This window comes from Erithacus rubecula, assembly GCF_903797595.1.
Source record: "Erithacus rubecula genome assembly, chromosome: 14".
NCBI classification, from domain to species: Eukaryota; Metazoa; Chordata; class Aves; order Passeriformes; family Muscicapidae; genus Erithacus; species Erithacus rubecula.
The window spans coordinates 16,335,608-16,354,688 of record NC_136666.1 but is presented as its reverse complement, the minus strand read 5'-3'; the positions used below and the strand labels follow the sequence as shown (position 1 = coordinate 16,354,688).

Genomic DNA, 19,081 nt, shown 5'->3' with positions numbered 1-19,081 from the left:
CTCGAGCCTGGGCTCTTTACCCAGATTTTGGCAGGAGGAATCTGCTGGGTGTGTCCGTTGCCCCGCCCGTGTCGCAGGGCGTGTCCCTCTGGCTCTGCCCTGTCCGCAGCGCTTCCCGCTCCCGGAGCTCTGCCTGCCGCGGCGGCGTTTCCTAAGGGCTGACCCACTTTGCTCCCGGAGCTTAACAATTCCCCTTCTCAGCAGGATCAGCGTGGAGTTTAGCCTCTAAGTCCCGAGGACCATCTGCCCAGCGTGAGTGTGTGTGTGCAGTTAGTGCCCGGAGCTGCTGAACCAGCTCTGCCCCTTCACCCTCCGGGGACGGGCGGCAGGAGCCCCTCACCAGCCACCCTGCTCTGGCCTTGCCCCTGTTCCAGCTGCCCTTCCACCCCAACCTTCCACCTTTGGCAGTGTTTCAGCACATTCCCTTGCACAGCTTCTCCAGAATCCCCCTGGAGCTGCTGTCTCCTGCAATATCTTTACAACAACTATTTCTAATTGGCTGTCACAGCAAGAGAGAGTGATCAGCCTGGAGGAGAGAGTAAACTCAGCATCTCATTTTTGTGCTGAATTTTCTTATGCAGGAGCAAACCATGAAACCCTTTTATGAAGGCCTTTACAGTAGGCTTTTATAATTACGTGGTGTTAGGTGGTTTCTTGTGATAGGAAGAGCAGCTAGGTCTAGAGAACCAGATAGAGCTTGTGCTGGTGGTGACCAAAAGTGTAACTGCTGCCATTGTCAAGTATCAGGATGTGCTCATGGTGAGGAAGAAAACTTGTCCAAATATCAGCTGTGTGGTTACTGTTGCAGTTTCCATGCAGGTAGGTTACTGCAGCTTGGTGTGGGTGTACCACAGAAGCACTTTTACTGAAGGGAGAACAGGTTCAGCCAATCTAATGTAATGTTTCCATAATAGCATTATTCTGTTAACATTTAAAATATAAATATACAGAACCATGAGATCCTTAGATCAGTTTTCCTGTATTGGGATTTTGCTTAAAGTATTTTGGGATGCTGGTGAACACATCTGGAGTTGTCTTACACAGCATACTGAGTGGAGTTTTGTTATTCCTGACATTTAGATGGCATGCTGGCACCATGGTATGGAAAGATTTTATCTGGTTTCTGTTCCTGCCCTTCAGGTAGTACATATTAGCAAGGTTGTCCTGATGTTCAAAAACAGAAGACAGTGATCAGGCCTCCTCAAAGTTCTGAAGGGCCTCTTTAATATATATTTACATCCAGCTGTTTGTACAAGAAAAATTTGGTACCTGTCTACTTGGAAATAACTGTGTGTGCATAACTTCTGTAGGGAAGACCAAGACTTAAACTGTAACTGAGTTTTGTAATAATACAAATAAAAACAAAGCCCTGTAAATAAAGCCCTGGTAGGTCAAAACAAAATATCTGCCTACTAAAATATGCATTTCAAAATACAAGAGTATAAATGTCTCTGCTTGTTGCCAGATGATCACAAATGTTCTGTTTAGAGCAATAGTTATATAAAAATAATACCCATGGCAATTAATGGCTCAAAATGAGCTTTGATATATGGAGTAGTTAGAAAGACAACAGATGCTAACTTTATGCAGTTAAGTAATTTGTTTCAAGCATAGTTCTTTGCACATACTGGAAATACTCAGCAGCATCCAGTGACATAAATTGGTGTTGGCAAAGAGAGTGTAATCTGTTCTAAGGAAGTGTCTCTATTTGCTGAACAGGGCATAAGGGAGAATAATTAAGATGCCTTACTAGAACAGAGATTATTCCAAGTCTCCCTTTGAGGATCTTGGAAAGATCCTCTTTCTAAGGGTCTTTGGATGCTGTGAAAAGAAGGATCCAAGTTTGAAAGCAGGTTTCTGGTGTGGACAATCTGACAGACTTGACTACACATAGACACATGGGTAATGTTGGCAGAACTGTTTTTCTTTCTTTAAGCAGAAACTTTGTGAGAACACATTCATTTATTTTCTGGTAAATTATTATGGGGAAGCTTAAAAATCAGTTCTGTTAGAAAAATACCCTCAGTAATTGCTGCAGCCAATACATGCTCATAAAAAACTGTCTCAGCATTAGTCAGCCAGGTAAATATTTTCTTCCTTATTTTTATTAGTGGATGTTTGGAAAACAAGCGTTAAGGAAAATTAGAAGGAATGGAAATTTGCACTCACCACTGTTTAGCAGTTTCATTTTGTTTTGTCTCTAAAGTAAAGCAATAGAGTCTCCAAAGGAAGGAAAGCCAGATGGGTGTGGGAGGAAGTGGAGGATGGGGAAGCAAGGGTAAGCAAGTTGGGGAAATCTGAAGTTAGGCGGTGCAAAAAAAGAAGCATTTCACATTCCTTAGAGGAAAGGAATGATTTTGTTCCAAAAATGACAGTAGAAAGTCAAACTGAAGACTCCTGCTATTTTGTTTAGGTACTGCAGTATTTGACATTAGACTGAGAAAATAAAATGTATGAAAAGGTGAGGCTGTAGATCTTCTGACTGTTAGATGCTGGCCAGCTTGTTGCCTTAGTGTGCACATGGATCTGGCAGTGCCCCAGCATGGCACACACCCTGTGCCTCCATGAGTGTATCTCCATTTTCTCATCCCTTTCTCTTCTGTAACTCCCTCACTTCTTTCCCTTCAGGAAGCTTTTTTGAATGAGACATATTTCAGAATCACATGCTCCATCAAGACAGGAGGAATTTTTTTTAATCTCAAATCTTGTTTCCTGTGCAATCAAAAGTAGCCTTTCCTACGTCATAACACTTGGGATGAAGGGGAACACTTTTTTTCCCTAATTGTTATGAACAATAATATGAAACTCTTAAGAGTTTTGGACAAACAGTCCTGACCCTTTCTACTGTGTTCCTCCTGCCTCCCCAACTGTATTACCTTGTTCTAATTGTTTATACACATCACAAAATTGGTACTGTTTCAAGGCACTGGGAGTGCATAAGATACTGTCTTTGGAGGGGATGAAGAAAACTTTTTTTAGAAGCAAACTTACAGAATCAGAATGGTTTGGGTTGGAAGGGCCATTAAAGTTCATAGGCAGGGACACCTTCCACTACACCAGGTTTTTCAAAGCCCTGTCCTCATCTTGAACACTTCAGGGATGGCACAGCCACAACATCACTGGGAGAAGGTAAAAGGTATTTTAAAAAATACTGATGAATTTTAGTAATTCTCTTAATGCTGAATGCTTATTTTCCCAATAGGTTTTCCAGCCTAGGAATATGAATAAAACCTGTTTGTGGGACTTGATGTAGTCCTGCTTGTGTGACTTTCTACCAGGTGTCTCTGCCTGGGAAAGGAATTGCAGTAGCAATGGAAAACAGTATTTTTCCAGAGAGTTGATAAGCCAAGTAGCCTGGCTTAAGGAAGGAGGGAAAATGCAGGGCTGTGCTAATTGAGCACATCTGAAATGCTGCTGTTCACAGCTCTCCTGCAAGAGCATTACTTGGAAGCTCTTGCCCTTGGTAAAATTCCTGTTGAAGAAGAGAGTGTGCCCTGAGAGCACCATTTCTATTTCTCAGATAGGGGTTGAACAGGGGACACTGACACAGGGAAATGGCTTTTGTACTATGAAATAACTACAGCCATTGTGTTTACTGCTTTTAGTAAATGAACTTTCCAACAAGCTGCCTATTCTCTTGTTATTTGTCTGAGCCTAAATATCTTCAGCTTTACACAATTGTCAATTGGCAAGAATACCAAATATTTTTGAGTTTGATATGAGAACGCTTCCTGTAAAACATGTTTGGCTTCCAATTTAGAGTGTTCTACTTATGGCCATAATCTGCTGAGATCTGTGGAATGTGCTTGTCTTCTGAATCTCTGAGACAATAAAGCTATTATAGAGATTTAGTGAGGAACAAACAGAAAATTAGTATGTCTTTAGTACTTGCTTAGTGTATCTATGAGTGGAATTTTTCTAAAATGTAGAAATAGAGATAATAGAAGGATAAATCTATTACTTTTTAAAATAAGATAAATAGAGGTCCTGAACCTGTGGGTAAACTGTTTCACCCATGCAGTACATGGTGTGAGTTAAATCTGTTCCATGGAACACCCAGAGCATTTTCCAGCTCCTGCTTTATTTAAAAGCACAACTATGGTCTCATATTTTTTATGAGGAAGTAGATCTGGATGGTTACTATCTCCCCCCACACCATTTTATCCCTCTTCACACAGTGCACACATACTCCCTTTTTCAAATATGGCAAGCAAATGACAGATTTCAGCTACTGCCTATTTAAAAATAGGTTTTACTGTATTTCTGTTGTGTTGTTTGGCAGCACAATGGAATTTTTTTCCTGCAGTTTGTCCTGAAGTCTTGAGAGTAGATTAGCATGATAAAAGGCTTTCAACTTTCACTCCATAAGTGAAGATGAGGAAGTACCTCTGCTAGAATCAGTTACTGTAGTGAAAAGCTACATAGAAAAATGGAAGTCAAAATGTGCATATGCACATATTTTCATTTTGTTTCATCATGATTGATAGCCAAAGTAATCTGTTAGAAGTGGTTGAATATTGTTGAATAGCTGGCTTCCTCTGCTTTGGTTGATACACTGGGTCATAAGATTTAGTAAAATGTTCATGGCTTCCAGTTGTGTCATTAAAAATGTTATCAAATCCTAGAAATTAGCTTCTAAATGTTCATTAGGAAAGTCCTGCTATACTGTTCTCCTGAGACACTTGTACTGTTGGAGTCTTTTTGGGGGGTTTGTCACCCCAGAATGTTCTGTCCTCTATTTTCCTTTGCAGTTTCATTGTAGAACTGAAAGTGTGGGGAGAAATTTAAAGAAACCATTGTTCTAAGACTCCACTGGAATCTTTTTGTCAAGTGTTTGTGAAATAACATTTTCAGCTCAAGTTAGTCTACTGTCATTACTGGCTTTATAAATAATAAGAACTGTCCCCATCAAAAGCCAAAGTATATAAAAATACATAAAGGTTCCATAACATGTATATTGCATACAAACAATAAAAATACAGCAATTTTCTCCATGCAGGTCTCAGCATAACTGAGCTCTTGAGCTTTGTTCCCATTGCCCAGCACTGCCAGCACTGGTATTCCTTCAGTCCTGTGCTGCAAATCTTCATTTTGTGTCTATCACAATAAGGACACTTTCCTTCACTAACAGAAAATAATTTCTTGGATGCACAGGACTTTTTTCAAAAATAATATTCAAAACTGCTAAATTCTAAATAAATTTTGTAAATGTGCTTCTAAATATGAAAAGTCAGGAAAAGTTGAAAGGAAGAATGAAAATAAAAAGAAAAAAATTTGGATGGTAAGAAGAGGGGCTTACACTATGTCTTTGTCTCTGGTTAAAAGGTACAATTTAGTAAAATGCAGAAGCAAGTACTAAGGGAACAGGACAAAGTTGAAGCCTCCATTCATGTCCTGGAATTTGAAGAATAACAGCATCAATCTCTATGTGGTTTTTTTTTTTTTTCCTCCTGAATTTGATTCTTCTAGACATTAGGGTTTTTGTCAAATATTTTGTATTTATCAATGAATATCTACATTCAAAGAGACAGAGGCTAGAAATGCTTGATTAAATTTTATGTCTAGGATCTAATCCTGTGCTGCATTCTTAATTTTAATAATCTTAGGGAAAGAACCAATAAGGTTTTTTTAAAAGGAGGTCACACATGAAAAACCTTCTGGCCCAACTGACAACTTTGTAGCCAAAATACCTGTCAAATGCTGTTAAATACCAGATACCAGATTTTAGTTCAGGACATGCCTGAACTGTTAATTGTTCAAAATTGTCCAGGAAAAATTCCATTATGTTCTTTTTGTTTTTCCTCTCTTTTCACAGTGCTAGGTTTGACTTTTTAAACTAACCCTGCATGCTCTTAGGTTCTTCTGCTGGATTGATGAGTATTTTCATTAAAGAAAATATAAAAATATTTATTTTTAGCTTTTTAACAACTCTGCGTATTTGACACTGTTACAATTAAGAGAAATACTATTTTGTCTACATGATATATAAATAACAGGAATAAATGTCTCTTTCCTAGGTGTGCCTTGCAATAGCTCATTATTCTCAGCCAACAGATCTTCAGCTTCTCTTTGCATTTGAGTATGTTGGGGAAATATACCATAATCCAGGTAAGGATGAAGGTACTTGGATTGTGCTTTTTTCCTGTTTTGTAATATGTACTTTTAGTAAGACTTCTGTCCAGAAGCAGTGGCAAAAAGCATTTGAGGCCTTCTCCAAGGGTAACAAAATCTGCTTGTTCTGCACCCAGCCTCTTACTTATGGTTATAAGTCATTCATTGGGATAAACATTAATGACCAAAATCCAAACAAATGTCTTTCCTGTCTAAAACAAAGCCAAATTGTGCCAGCATGAATACTTCTGTTCCTCAATTCAGGCTTCCATCCTCCTGTTGTGTGTCTCTGTTGGTACTCTGGGTACCCAGTGAATGTCCCATCAGGCAGGCTTGCTCACCTGCCCTTCTTTTGGGAATAAGTTTCTCTTCTGGTGGTATTGCAGGAGGATTTGTGCAACTTGGGACTCCATACCTTCTTTCCTAGAGGCTTACTAGGCAGTTCTTCCCACTCAAAACCTCCACCACCCCTGCTGAGTTGGAGCACACCCTCTCTGCTCAAGGCCAATCTCCAACTGAACCCTGTCAGTTAGGTAAGCCTGCAAAGATGCCTTTGGAACTTGATTTCTGGCATAACGCCGTGTGGTCACTGCTGAGTGTTCCCCAGCCAAGACACAGCTGACAACCAGCAGTTGTAGGGTGCCAGGCCTCCCCACAGAGCCTGCTGCTCTGCAGAGCTGTGCTACTGAGAGCTCAGCTTGGCAGCTGGCACTAGAAACCACTGATCTGCCTGTTACAAAACATGAACCTTGTGCAATTTTGAGATCAGGCCTTCAAATCTGCAAAACTGTGCATGGTTTTCATCCTCTGCATGCACAAGAAGAAGTGTGCATGTGATTATGTTACATCTGAGATTTCTTGCCTCATAAAGCTTGGGCAATTATTAAGGTCCATGTGTTTTCATGTTATAAAGTACTAGGAAGGAAGGCAATTTGCAGATAAAAATGCAATAAAATGTTAGGCTGTCACAAAGTTGCCTTTACCCTTAAAACACCCCTTGCTATATGGAAAAATACCTAGTGGAAGAATTACATAAGGTGGGTAAAAATATTCCTCTGGAGCAGCAGACCAGAATGGCAAAGGAGAGTTGTTCTGCAACACTGCAGTTCCTAAGAGAATTTGAAATTCATTTGGGTGGGGTTGGGGTGTTCTTGTTGTTGTGAACCCTGGTGTTTGTCCCATAGACCTCTGGCTTTGCTCTTGCAGTTCCAGTGCTGCTTAATGATTCTCTCTCCCTGCTACTCCCAGTAAAGTAAAAGGTGAAATGCTGTCTTTGTGCTTCTTGGGGAACAGAAAAAGCCTGCATTGCTCTGGTTTATGTATACCTTGTTTTTTTCCCAGGCTATATTTGATAGTTATATATCCTGCCATTAAACAGGAAAATTGACACCTTTTGTAATTACTGTATTTCTCTTTTTACCATCTTTGAAGAACTATTTTGGTCTGATTATAGTCCTATTTTCTTCTGAAAATCCTAAATAATTAGAGTGCCAGTACAAGAATGAAGTTGATAGACACAGAAAGCAGAAACCACAGAGGTTATGGGATATCAGCAGAGCTGTGATGCTGTCTGCTTCCTCTGGGCAGGCTCTTGCTAAGGCTCAGAGCTTTCATGGGGGGGCTGAATTTCAGTTTACTCTATTTCCATCCAAAAATGTACTTCAGGTGTCAAGAAATAAAATGTAATTTCTTTTTGACACAGCTGACTGTCCCCTTGGTATCTAAAGAATGACCAGCAAAGTTCCTTCTGTATAGTAACAGCCTCTCTAAGCTCCTGGTCCCTAAACACATTATTTTGTGTGAATATAAATCTACATAGAAACCACAATATTTTAACATGGCCTTCTATTTCTTTTATTTGCTGTTAATACAGCAGTCATTTAAAATTTCTGAAATTATGTAAGTTTTGGGGTTTTTTTGCTTTCTTGACATGGTAGCTATTAATGGGTAACCTATAAGGGGTTCATGTTTTTAAAACATTGCAAACTTTGGCATGTTGAATGAAGAAAGCCTGTGACTGGAGATAACATTTGTTCCTGAATATTAGTATGCCTTGGCTTCAGTCAAGCAGCACAGCAGGCCAATTTAATGTAGCTTTTCTAATGAAATTGCAGGGAAAGAATACATTGACATCTTCATGTATCATCAAGCTGCCATTAAATCACCTCTTTCTTGTAATACAACAGTAGGTGATATGGATAATACTAGTCCTGATGCTAATGGCTTATTTTTGTAATTAGGATGGTGAAGAGTTGGATTTGTATTTCTTTTTTTAATGGGCATTGATGACTTTCCTTTTCCTAGCAAAGAAGGTGAATGGCATAGACCCAGGAGGTGGTGGCATCGGCAGTGCCAGTGGTCAGCAGACTCCTTTGTTTGAAACTTACTCAGATTGGGATAGAGAAATCAAAAGGACAGGTGCATCCGAGTGGAGAGTGTGCTCAGTCAATGAAGGTTATATGATCTCCACTTGGTAAGTGTCTCTTGGAACACCAGGAGGAGGGAATTGGGCTGTGTTGCACTCAGCTGTGCACTGCACCTCTTAATTGTGCTGCTCTCTGGAGAGATGAAAGATGCTGCAAGTCTTGTCCCTAAAGGAGATGTCATGGTTTGGCATCTGTTGCTTTGGTGCTTCTGTACTTCCATGTGGGACATGCAGTATCTCACCAGCATCCTCAGGGCTGTGTTGGTGCTGTGGCTGAGCCCTCAGGGGCTGCTCTGGGACAGCCTCACTGAGCTGGTGACACCCCACTGCAGCAAGAGGGAAGATGGTACAAAAACCAGAGAAAAGTAACCACTTTTTATCATGTTTTTTCCACAAGCCTCCCAGAATATTTTGTGGTTCCATCTTCCTTAGCAGATCAAGACCTGAAGCTCTACTCCTACTCCTTCATTGGGAGGCGAATGCCTGTAAGTGTCCTCTTTTTTCTGCTGCTGGCTATTGCACAGTATTCAGCTTGGGGCTGTGTATGTCAAAAAAATGGTACAGAATAGCTCTAACCTGCATGATTTTGTTGTTCCTTGTGTTTTTTCCCCATGTCAGTTGTGGTCCTGGAATCACCCTAATGGGAGTGCCCTTGTGAGAATGGCCAATATAAAAGATGTATTGCAGCAGCGAAGAATCGATCAGAGGTAAATGATTCCTTGTGTCTCTTCACTCAGAGGGTTGGGATAACACCAGTGCTGACTGTGTGACACAGCTGTGGGTGGCAATGGAGGTGACCCTGTGTGACACTGCAGTGTTGTAGTGTGGGAGCTTTGGGGAGACTGTTCTCTGGATCTTGTTCTGGCACAATTTTTGTTCAAGGCCGTTCCAGTTTCAAATAGTGAATAACTTTTCAGGTTTTAAGGTATGTTTACTTTTTAGGGGCTAATCATTCAGATGATAGAATTTCTTGATTAAAGGATGAGATTTACAGTAATACAGCTTAGCTTGGTGGAGGTTTTCTTACCTCCTTAAGCAAGACAGTAAAAATCCCCTTCATTTGTGGCATTGGGAAATACAATTCAATAGATTTAATGTCACATGGTATTTCTGTGAAATATTTTTCATGCACAGTCCTTAATGAAAGACTGAAGGCATTTAGTGCCTTGTGTAGGATGTTTGCAAGCTTAATGGTTTTTGTTCTTTGGTTTAATTTGTAGTGAGACTTTTTGTAGTAGTGCAAACACCTGCATTGTGTGTTAGGCTGGAGCTCTGAGTTTTAATTGAAACCCTGTCAGATTTCCTGACTTCATAAACTTTATATATGTTCTCTTCACTTAGCACAGAAAAGTCTTACTAAAAACTGAATAACTGAATAGTTATTTAACAATCAGCCACAGATTTCATATCTCAAATGCAATGTTTTAATGATCCAGCATTTCTGGTTTGTTGTTTTGTAATTAGCAGACACCAAAAATGTTTGAGTCAGTAGCTTTATGGCAGGAGCAATGTATCTCCTGAATATGAACAAGTAAATTTATTTTTTTTTTAGAATGAGGTGCATGTTTATGTGGGTTTGTTTGCAGTGGCATGCTCCATGAAAGGCTGTTTCTTTCCTCTCCAACTATAAACCTGCTGATTCTGCTCCTGCAGGATTTGCAATGCCATCACTCGAAGCCATCCCCTGAGAAGTGACGTCTACAAATCTGACCTGGACAAGTGTCTCCCCAACATCCAGGAAATCCAGGCTGCACACATCAAACTCAAACAGCTCTGTGTCAATGGTACGCTGGGCTTTCCTTCTTTTATGAGGGTGCTTTCCTGGCATGCAGTGAATTCCAATCAACCTGGCTGACAGGGACTGTTAGTGGAAGTTGTTCTGCCATGTAATTGCTGCCTCTGTTGCAGAGACTTTTGATGAAACTGAAGAGAAGTGGCTGTCCTCACTGGAGAACACTCGCTGGTTAGAGTACATTAGGTTGGTACCATTAATAAAATGATGTTCAGTGGAATATGCAAAACTTCCAGCACTGTAAATGAGCAGTGCATCAGTTGAAGGATTCTTTAATATATAAGTTAGGTAAATACAGATAACCCAAATATTTTTTTCTTGTAGAGTGTGAATTTCTGTTAACTGTTAACTCACTTTGTTTTCCTGTCTAGAGCCTTTCTTAAGCATTCTGCTGAGCTTGTCTACATGATGGAGTGCAAGCACGTTTCTGTAGTTCTACAAGGTAATACAACACAGAGCATGCTGTCATTATTTGCATTACTGTGATAATGTAGATAAACAGATTTAGATAAAATCAACTATAATCTTTATACATAAACCCCGTGGCTTCTGAATATCTCAGGAATTTGGGGAACTAGAAGGGAAAATAATTTTGTTACATATCAGAACTCTAGTATAGTCCTTAGCATCAAAGGAATATTTTGCTTTGAGTCTTTGTGGGTTTTGTTCTGATAATGATGATAGAATCAAAACCATAGGGTGAACCTTCAGGGTGGAAAAATGTTGGGAATACCTAGCAGCATGAACACCCTCCTCTTCAGCACATCTTGGTTTAAGTACTATGCAGTTGGGTGGGTATTTTGTTCTTGATGAATGCAATGCTGTGCTGGATACTGCAGGAACCCTTTCTATAATATGAGTCTCAGTTTAAGAAAAAACAAGTATGATTTTCTTCTAGTTTGTTTTTTTTTTTTAATTATGAGAACAATTAAAACAGCTAAAAATATATTTTAAAGGAAATTCTAGAGAAAAACATGGGACCTAGTTGCCCCTTTTTGCCCTTTGAAATCTAATTCTGTACATGTGCATTTACCTTGTATATTCTGTACATTCTGTTTGTTACTTGCAGAGGAAGAGGGACGGGACCTGAGTTGTCTTGCTGCTTCTCTCATTCAAGTCATGCTGGATCCCTATTTTCGAACAATTGTTGGATTTCAGAGCTTAATACAGAAGGAATGGGTCATGGCAGGATATCAATTTTTAGATAGGTGTAACCACTTAAAGAGATCTGATAAAGAGGTAAAAATTAATTATATTTGCATGTGATCACAGTATGTGCTTGATATCATCCTGAACATTTATTCGTACAGAAATCTAAAAGTAAAAATATGTTTTAATACTTTAAATCTCATTACAATAGTGTCAGAGGAAATAAGTCTTCTTCCAGGGTAGAGATATCTTTTCTTTGCACTCTGCAGCTGTCTGAGAATCAGTGAAATGCCAGATGCAATCCAATGGGTTTTTATGCTGCTTCAGGGTTACACATGAAAGCATCTCACTGCTACAAACACTAGCACAGCTCATGTTTCAAATTGAAACCAAAGGAGGTGAGGAGTGGGGTTGGAGGGGGTAGTTTTGTTGTGTGTTTTACCAATCCTGGTTTCCATGCCTGTGGTGCTGTCACTCTGCAGTGCTTTCAGAGCAGGGAGCTGCTGGAGAAGCCCTTTAGCTGCATGAGTTGACAGGAGGTGGGGGGAGAGGAGCACAGGACTCAGCTTCCAGTGCTGCCAGCTGATCTTGTTTGGCCTCTTCATGGCAAAAGAGGGGCTGCTAACTGCAGCACAGAGGACCCAGGTTAGGAACCTTTTTCAGGGACAGTGCCCAGAGTCACAGAACAGGAACATCCCTAGAGTGTGGAACCCTCAGATAAACTGAGGGCACTGAGCACCAAGCAGAGAAAATGCAAGGAGGGATAAAGAAATGAGATGTCAAGAAGGAAATAATGAAACAGCTATTTTGGCCCTAGGAAAGGGTACAATGAAGAGTGAAAATGGGAAGGGGAAAATATTTCTAAAGCTTTACATATATGATGGTTTATACTTTTGCCATTCATGGGCTGCTATGGAAAAGAGCTTGAAAATGTGGTGAGAAATTAACATAGCTGAATCATAAACTCTCCAGTCATTTCAATCAAGGAAGTAAATACATTGTAAAAACAAGCCCAAGGGGCAAGAAAGGCTCATACAAGCACTAATTTGGAAATTATGAGGGACATATAGAAGGCAGAAAGGATTTTTGCAGCTGCATGAGTATGAGGAGATCCCAGGACAGAACTGACTGTGTTTTTACACAGAAGGGAAAGCTGTGCAAAGGTAGTGCTGAGAAAGAAGTGGCTGAACAGGAATCAGAGTATAACAGCTGCACAGAATAATGAAAAATGCAAGACTCCAAATAGTTTACCCTATGGTTGAGTAACGTACCAATGGTACAGCCAAACACCCTAACTGTGAAGAAATTGGTATGATTTAGGAAAAGCTTCTGTAAAATCTGATAATTCCCTGTTTTTTCCCCAGTCTCCTTTGTTCTTGATGTTCCTGGACTGTGTTTGGCAGCTGCTGGAGCAATACCCAGCAGCCTTTGAGTTCTCTGAAGTGTACCTGACCATCCTGCATGACAGCGCCCGCATCTCCCTGTTCGGCACCTTCCTCTTCAACTGCCCTCACCAGCGAGTCAAGGAAAGCACTGTGAGTAGCAGGGGCTGCACCTGCTTGTCCTGCAGGAGGCTGCAACCCAGCTAATGCTTCCTATGTGTCCTTCAAATGTTTGGGGCAAAACACTAGGTCCCCAGGTGAATACAATCCTAATGACATTCAGGTGATTTGTGCAGAAGCAGTGACTAACTATTCAAGAAGAAAGTATATTGAATTTCTTTGTGTTTTTTTTCATAGGTAAATGTTGCTACTTTACATTGTTATTTGTATTCCTCTAGGAAGCAAATCTGTATCTGGAACTCAGAAAGTAGAATGACAGGCAATAAATAGAATTTCACACTTCAGGCAAACTTTGAAATCTTTTGACGTAATTGTTTAAATAATTGAAAAAGTTGGAGGTGCTGCATAAAGTTCCAGTAGTAATGCACAGTGGGAGCATTTAGAAAACTAAACACTTAAATTTGTTTTTGAAAACTGGAGATTATCAGAACTGTGTGTAGAAAACATGTGATGACTGATAAAAGTGAAACTTGCTTATTTCATTAAATAGTCTCCACTTAAAATTGTAGATAGCAACCTTACAAAAAAGTAACTGAGCATTGAGGGACTATTGTGAATTCTCAAAATGCCAGTTCGGGGGTTAAGAGTAAGCCAACAAACAATTTAGCATAATTGAAAAGTAACTGCACAAATGCAGAGCAGCTGTTACCTTCAGCTGTCTTTGTGCTCTGTTGTGCTGCCCTGCTCCTCTTCGCCCAACACTTACATGCTGCTTTTAAGATTCATGAAGAAGCCCGTTTTCTTTGACTTTAATCTGCCTGAATGTTCACTTCTTGCAGGAATTTGCTATAAGCAAAAACATTCAGCTGGGTGATGAGAAAGGCCTGAGGTTTCCGTGTGTCTGGGACTGGTCTCTGCAGTTCTCCAGCCGGGACCGGCTGCTGTTCCACAACCCGCTGTACGTGGGCAAGAGCGCGCCCAGCGTGCACAACGGGGCCCTCTGGGCCTTCAAGCGCTCCAAGGTAACTCAGGGCTGAGCCTGAGCCTCAGGGCAGGCTGCAGGTGACCTTGGATTAGCAGCAGGAGCCTTCACTGTCTTGGCTTCTTAGCCTAAAGAAATTCTTTTCTGTGGAAGTAAACATGTAAATTGTTGAGCTTTGTGTTTTGGGGCATTTTCTGGTGTGGTTGAGTCACTGCCAACATTTGCATTATTTCACCTTTGGAAAAGTGATGACAGGCCACTTTTTCCCCCAGGGATGTCAGTATTTTCAGTAAATACTGATTTTAAGTCAATCATTTGTTGCTATAAAAAGCATATGCATTTCTTTTTAAAAGCCACAGTTTGCCCTATGAGCCCTGCAGTAGTGACTCACAAGCTCAGAACTGTTTAAAGGTCACAGCATTTCTCTGGATGATGCACCCTGGCAGTTCAGGGAAATTTGCTATTCCAATGACTGGAAAACTACAAATATTTCTTTTCTGCAGAAAAACTACAGCTCCACATTGCGAGGCGTCCCCCCGGCACTAAAAAACGGAATCATCGGTGAGCAGGAGTTCCTTCCAAGAAGAAACTCTCTGGTACTAAAACTGAAGCCAGACTTTTCCCAGGCAGCAGAGGGGCAGACCCACAGCATGGAGCAGTACTTCAGAGACTGGTTTGCAAAGCCCGTTGATTTGCACGGCATCATTCTGCCCCATCTCTCTGGAACACGAATCAAACTGTGGAAACTCTGCTACTTCCGCTGGGTTCCCGAGGCGCAGATCAGCGGCGGCGGCTCCATCACCGCCTTCCACAGAGTGTCTCTGCTGGCAGACCAGGTGGACACGCTGAGCCGCAGCCTGCGGCACTACAGGAGCAACTCCTCCCTGTCCCTGCAAGGCCACTGCTCAGAACTGGATCAAAGCAGGATGTACTTCAGAGCAAACGGTTTAAATGACACCTCAGGCGCCCCAGACTTTCTCTCCTCCTCATTCCCATTTTCTCCTGTAGGGAATCTATGCAGACGGAGCATTTTGGGAACACCTTTAAGCAAATTTTTAAGTGGTGCCAAAATTTGGCTATCCACCGAGACACTTGCAAATGAGGACTGAGGTGATGTGGAGGTTTAAAAGTTTGGGGAGAATAGAGCATATAATTTTGTCTTTTCTAACTTAACACTGCTAAATGCGGCATTGAAAGCTGTAATAATCTTTATATACAAACATTACATAAGATTTGCACAAATATTTAAAAGCAAGGCAAGTCATGCTTCAAATCGCACAATTTTCTCTTCAGTAGTTCTCATCTGCTGGGGCTTCTGTTCCCCAATTCCTCCTGTTTTGGGGGGTTTGGCTCATTACAAGTTATAGAGTTTCAGTAGCAAATTGAAAAGCTTGGTGTGGTTGCTAGTGAGGTTTCTGCTTGAAATACCTTCGTTCTTCCAGGTTGTGACTGAAGTGACCCTTTGATAAAACAGCCAAAGTAGTGCAGTGAAGATGAAGTGACAGCTGAAATCTGGGAATATACTATTTTATCAGAGTGTCTCATCAGGACTAATAGTTACTTACATAGATAAAAACATACTTATGTTCCATGACTGATCACCCTACATTGTGCTAATGCAGTGTATCATTGGAAGGGGTTGCTCCCTTTTCTTTCTCTCCCCAAAATGCATTCATTAACAATTAGTCAGATTTGTGCTCTTTGTCATGAGCTTGACTTCAGACTGTAGAAATCCACATCAGGACAATGCACTGTTAACCTTAAAACATTTACTGTAGATATGGTAATTTAGTAGCTTTAGAAGTGCCTTTAATAGGGAGGAAACAGTAGCAGGATTACTTTAATGCAGCTGACACCCCCTCCAACTTCTTAAAACAGATTGTTGTGGTAAGTTCTTGTTCCATCCCCTGCTTCCCCCTCTCCATTTCTGGAAACAGCAGGCATCCAGAAGAAACAGCAGGTGTTCCCTCTTTAAGGTTAAGCTTGTTTGTAAGTCCCACAAGATTGTCACCTTTTAATAAGAGCACCTCAACTACTCAGCATTGCATCCCTGCACAGATCCTGATCCCTGCCAACCCTCTCATTTTTTTGTAGGATGAAGCAGCTTTCAGCAGGACTCATACCTGAGCCCTGCTGGATTCCAGAAAGGAGCACTGTCTGGCTCCTCATTGCCAGTTCCACAGGGGTGCAGTTCCTGTGGTCACTGGTAGGCAGGTGCTGCAAGAGGAGCAGTGAGTGGTGCCTTCTTTTTGCAGACTCCACATCCATAGGGACAGTGCAATGAACAAGCACTGCCAAGGGAGTTACATCCAACAGCCTCCCTCTGCTTAATGCAGCAGCCTCCTCATTGTTCAAAAACCTTTTAAAATGATGCATCCTGTGCCACAAAAGGACTCACAGGGAGGAAGGCAGGAGTGTGGAAACTCCAGGAGCTTGCAGAAATAGTGACGTGTCATTCTCATAGGTTAAGGCTCCTGTCAGCTGCCTTGTCTGAACAGCAAGGCACTATTTTGTATTAAATTATTTCTGTATAAACACCAATGCTGTTTATACTCTGAGCCTCTGTCCAGGTGTTGCTTCACCAGTTAAGGCACCAAAGGCCTCACATGATGGACTCAGAGTGTTCTCAGTGAGGAAAAAAGAAAGCTGCAGGATGGGAATACCCAGTGTATTAGAGTTTAAAAAAAGGGGATGGGATATAGGATTTGGAGATCTTTGTTTGTAAACCCAAACTGATCTTCAGCACAGCCTAAATCACAAAGTGGGGTTTGGCTCCAGGCTGTTCCCTGCCCTCCAAGGCAGTGCTGTGCCTGCACTGCTGGGGCTGGAGAGGGAAGCAAGGCAGGGCCAAATGCAAAGGTGACCAATGCCAGGGGAGGGGGCTTCCTTTCTTACTTACCAAACTTCCCACCCTGTTCCTATGCAAAGAAGCAGGCACAGGCTGCTGTGGCACAATGCCAGCTGCTTCTGGGCAACTGTTTGTGAGGAAAAAACATGTATTCACCTCAATTGCCTAATGATGCTGTAAGATGAGCTGAGCATGTTAAATGGTCCACAAACCAGTTGTGTTTATTTCCAAGCTTGCTGCAGCAGTCATCTCACTTGTTCATTATTCACATGTTTATATCAGTTTGCTTTTGCCATTCCTCTTTTCCCATTAGCTTACTGCTTTCCCTGGGCTGATACTTGACATAAAGACCTCAACCTGTGTGCTTAGTGTCTTTTGGTACCAATTTTTTTTTTCTTTTAAAATGACAGTTAAAACTATAGTGTCTCTCTTTTTTTTTTTTTTTTTTTTTTCTTTCATTAAAAGTATAACTTTTTTGGTTTAAAGGTACCAAAAATGTGTAAATAAATTACTCCACAAAAGCAGCTGGTGAAATTAAAAAATGCTTAGGGTAGTACCCTTTGGGGGAAAAAAATGGGTACTATATTTAAACAGGATTGTCTTTTATAAGATTTCAGACATCTCTACATTTCAGTTCTAAGATGTGTACAGATGCTGCACAGGGTCTTTGTATTTTATATATATATAGCATGGGAGAGGGTTAAAAATAATATGCCTTTATAATAAACAAAACCTGTCAAAATATCTATTTGCCAAATAGACTTAAAAAGAAACTTTATACCATTCCAAAAAGGGAGCTAGGTAAGCAGAGGCTGAGAGAGGGCACCTCCTTTCCCTAGGCTTGAAGATAAATTTCTGCTTCCTTGTGTCACAGGGCCTTACTGAGGATGTGAGCAGCTGCTGTGTCTGTGGGAGTGAAGCTGTGCTGTGGATGCTTCTCCCTCAGAGTTAAACAGCTCAATACTTTCTGATTCACTTTTGAAAGACAGGTACCAAGTCTTGGTTTTCAAATATTCTCCACTCTGCATAGTTGCCTTATCAAGTCAATAGGGACTGTTCTGAATATCTTTAATAACTTTTAAAAGCAATTTTGGGGTGTGAGTATGTATCTAACTTCTGTGTACAGAATACTGACATGCAAGTTGTATATATATATGTCTGTGTATATACATGTACACATATTTTCAAATTTTCATTTCTGTTCACCATTTAAAACAAGATACTGTTAAATGCTATTTTCATGTTGGAAGAGTAGAAAAGCTACCAAGCAGCTCATCCTTTTGTGTTAGTAGAGAATGTGCATTACTGCAGCTGTTCCTGAGTCATGACTTTGTAGCAGGCAGGGGGAGCTCTGTGGCTGCAGGTGCAGTGGCAGCTCAGCCTGTGTCACACAGCTCCTGCCTCCAGAAATGCACTGAGTGGCTGTGTCTGCCCAGCCCTGCAGTGCTTCATCAGCACTGGCCTGCAATACCACTCTCATCAATTAACTGCCTTCTGTTGATGAAAATGTAGCAAGCTGGGCAAACCTTTCAGCTTATTCTCAGATGGGAAGATATTAAAACCAAAAAAAAATCTAACATGTATTCAAGTAAAGGACAAAATCTTAAATTTGCCTCTAACCAAGAGACAGAAATCTGTACCTCAAATTGCTCTAGGCAATAGGTTTCTAATGCTGTTTGCTGTGATGGTTTAGAGTTCACCATTTCAACTGAAACTAAAACCTTTGTGCCTGATAATGATTTACTGAGTAAAGTAGCAGTGGCAGGAAGATTATTAAAGCCTGATGCTAAGTTGTGAATGTGAAGTAAATTAGAGTCAATAAAACTTCAGGTGGTTTTCTTTCCCTTCCCCTAACAAAAAATAAATTCTGTGTGTGTGGTTTTTTCCAAGAATAGCATGGACTCTGTGCTATAGAATGATGATTAATAAAAATTATGTGCAAATTATCTTGTTTCTTGCTATATTCTGTTATAGTGTCTGCAGTCTGCAAAGTGATCAGGATTTCTGGTAGCAGGGAACTTACTCAGTATGAGAATGAAGACTCCAGAGAAAAGATGTTGGCTGTGTGTTAAAATTAAGAGAAACCCACGGGATTTTGGTGTCTTAAAAGGGAATTTATCTTTTTAGTTCCAACTGACTGACATATTTCTGAATGAACAAACACATCAATTTTACTGGGGCAGAACTGACTATACTGAGTGTGGTTATTTTGGCACTGACCAACTCCTGTCTACTACCACAAATACTTCCCTTTATACAGGTAATCCAGATA

The 19,081-nt window shown here is 40.8% G+C and overlaps 1 protein-coding gene across 1 annotated transcript in view; it reads left to right on the top strand.

Moving 5' to 3' along the window:
- Positions 1-18,752, top strand: part of MTMR10 (myotubularin related protein 10) — a 33,483-nt gene extending 14,731 nt beyond the window's left edge. Inside the window, exons 6-16 of the mRNA XM_079318128.1 lie at positions 6,018-6,108; positions 8,416-8,584; positions 8,934-9,021; positions 9,155-9,243; positions 10,190-10,320; positions 10,445-10,514; positions 10,700-10,770; positions 11,398-11,567; positions 12,842-13,012; positions 13,819-14,001; positions 14,465-18,752. Coding sequence (XP_079174254.1) covers positions 6,018-6,108; positions 8,416-8,584; positions 8,934-9,021; positions 9,155-9,243; positions 10,190-10,320; positions 10,445-10,514; positions 10,700-10,770; positions 11,398-11,567; positions 12,842-13,012; positions 13,819-14,001; positions 14,465-15,070 — 1,839 coding nt within the window. The 3' untranslated portion in view covers positions 15,071-18,752. The remainder of the gene's footprint in view (positions 1-6,017; positions 6,109-8,415; positions 8,585-8,933; positions 9,022-9,154; positions 9,244-10,189; positions 10,321-10,444; positions 10,515-10,699; positions 10,771-11,397; positions 11,568-12,841; positions 13,013-13,818; positions 14,002-14,464) is intronic.
- Positions 18,753-19,081: the final 329 nt, after the last annotated feature.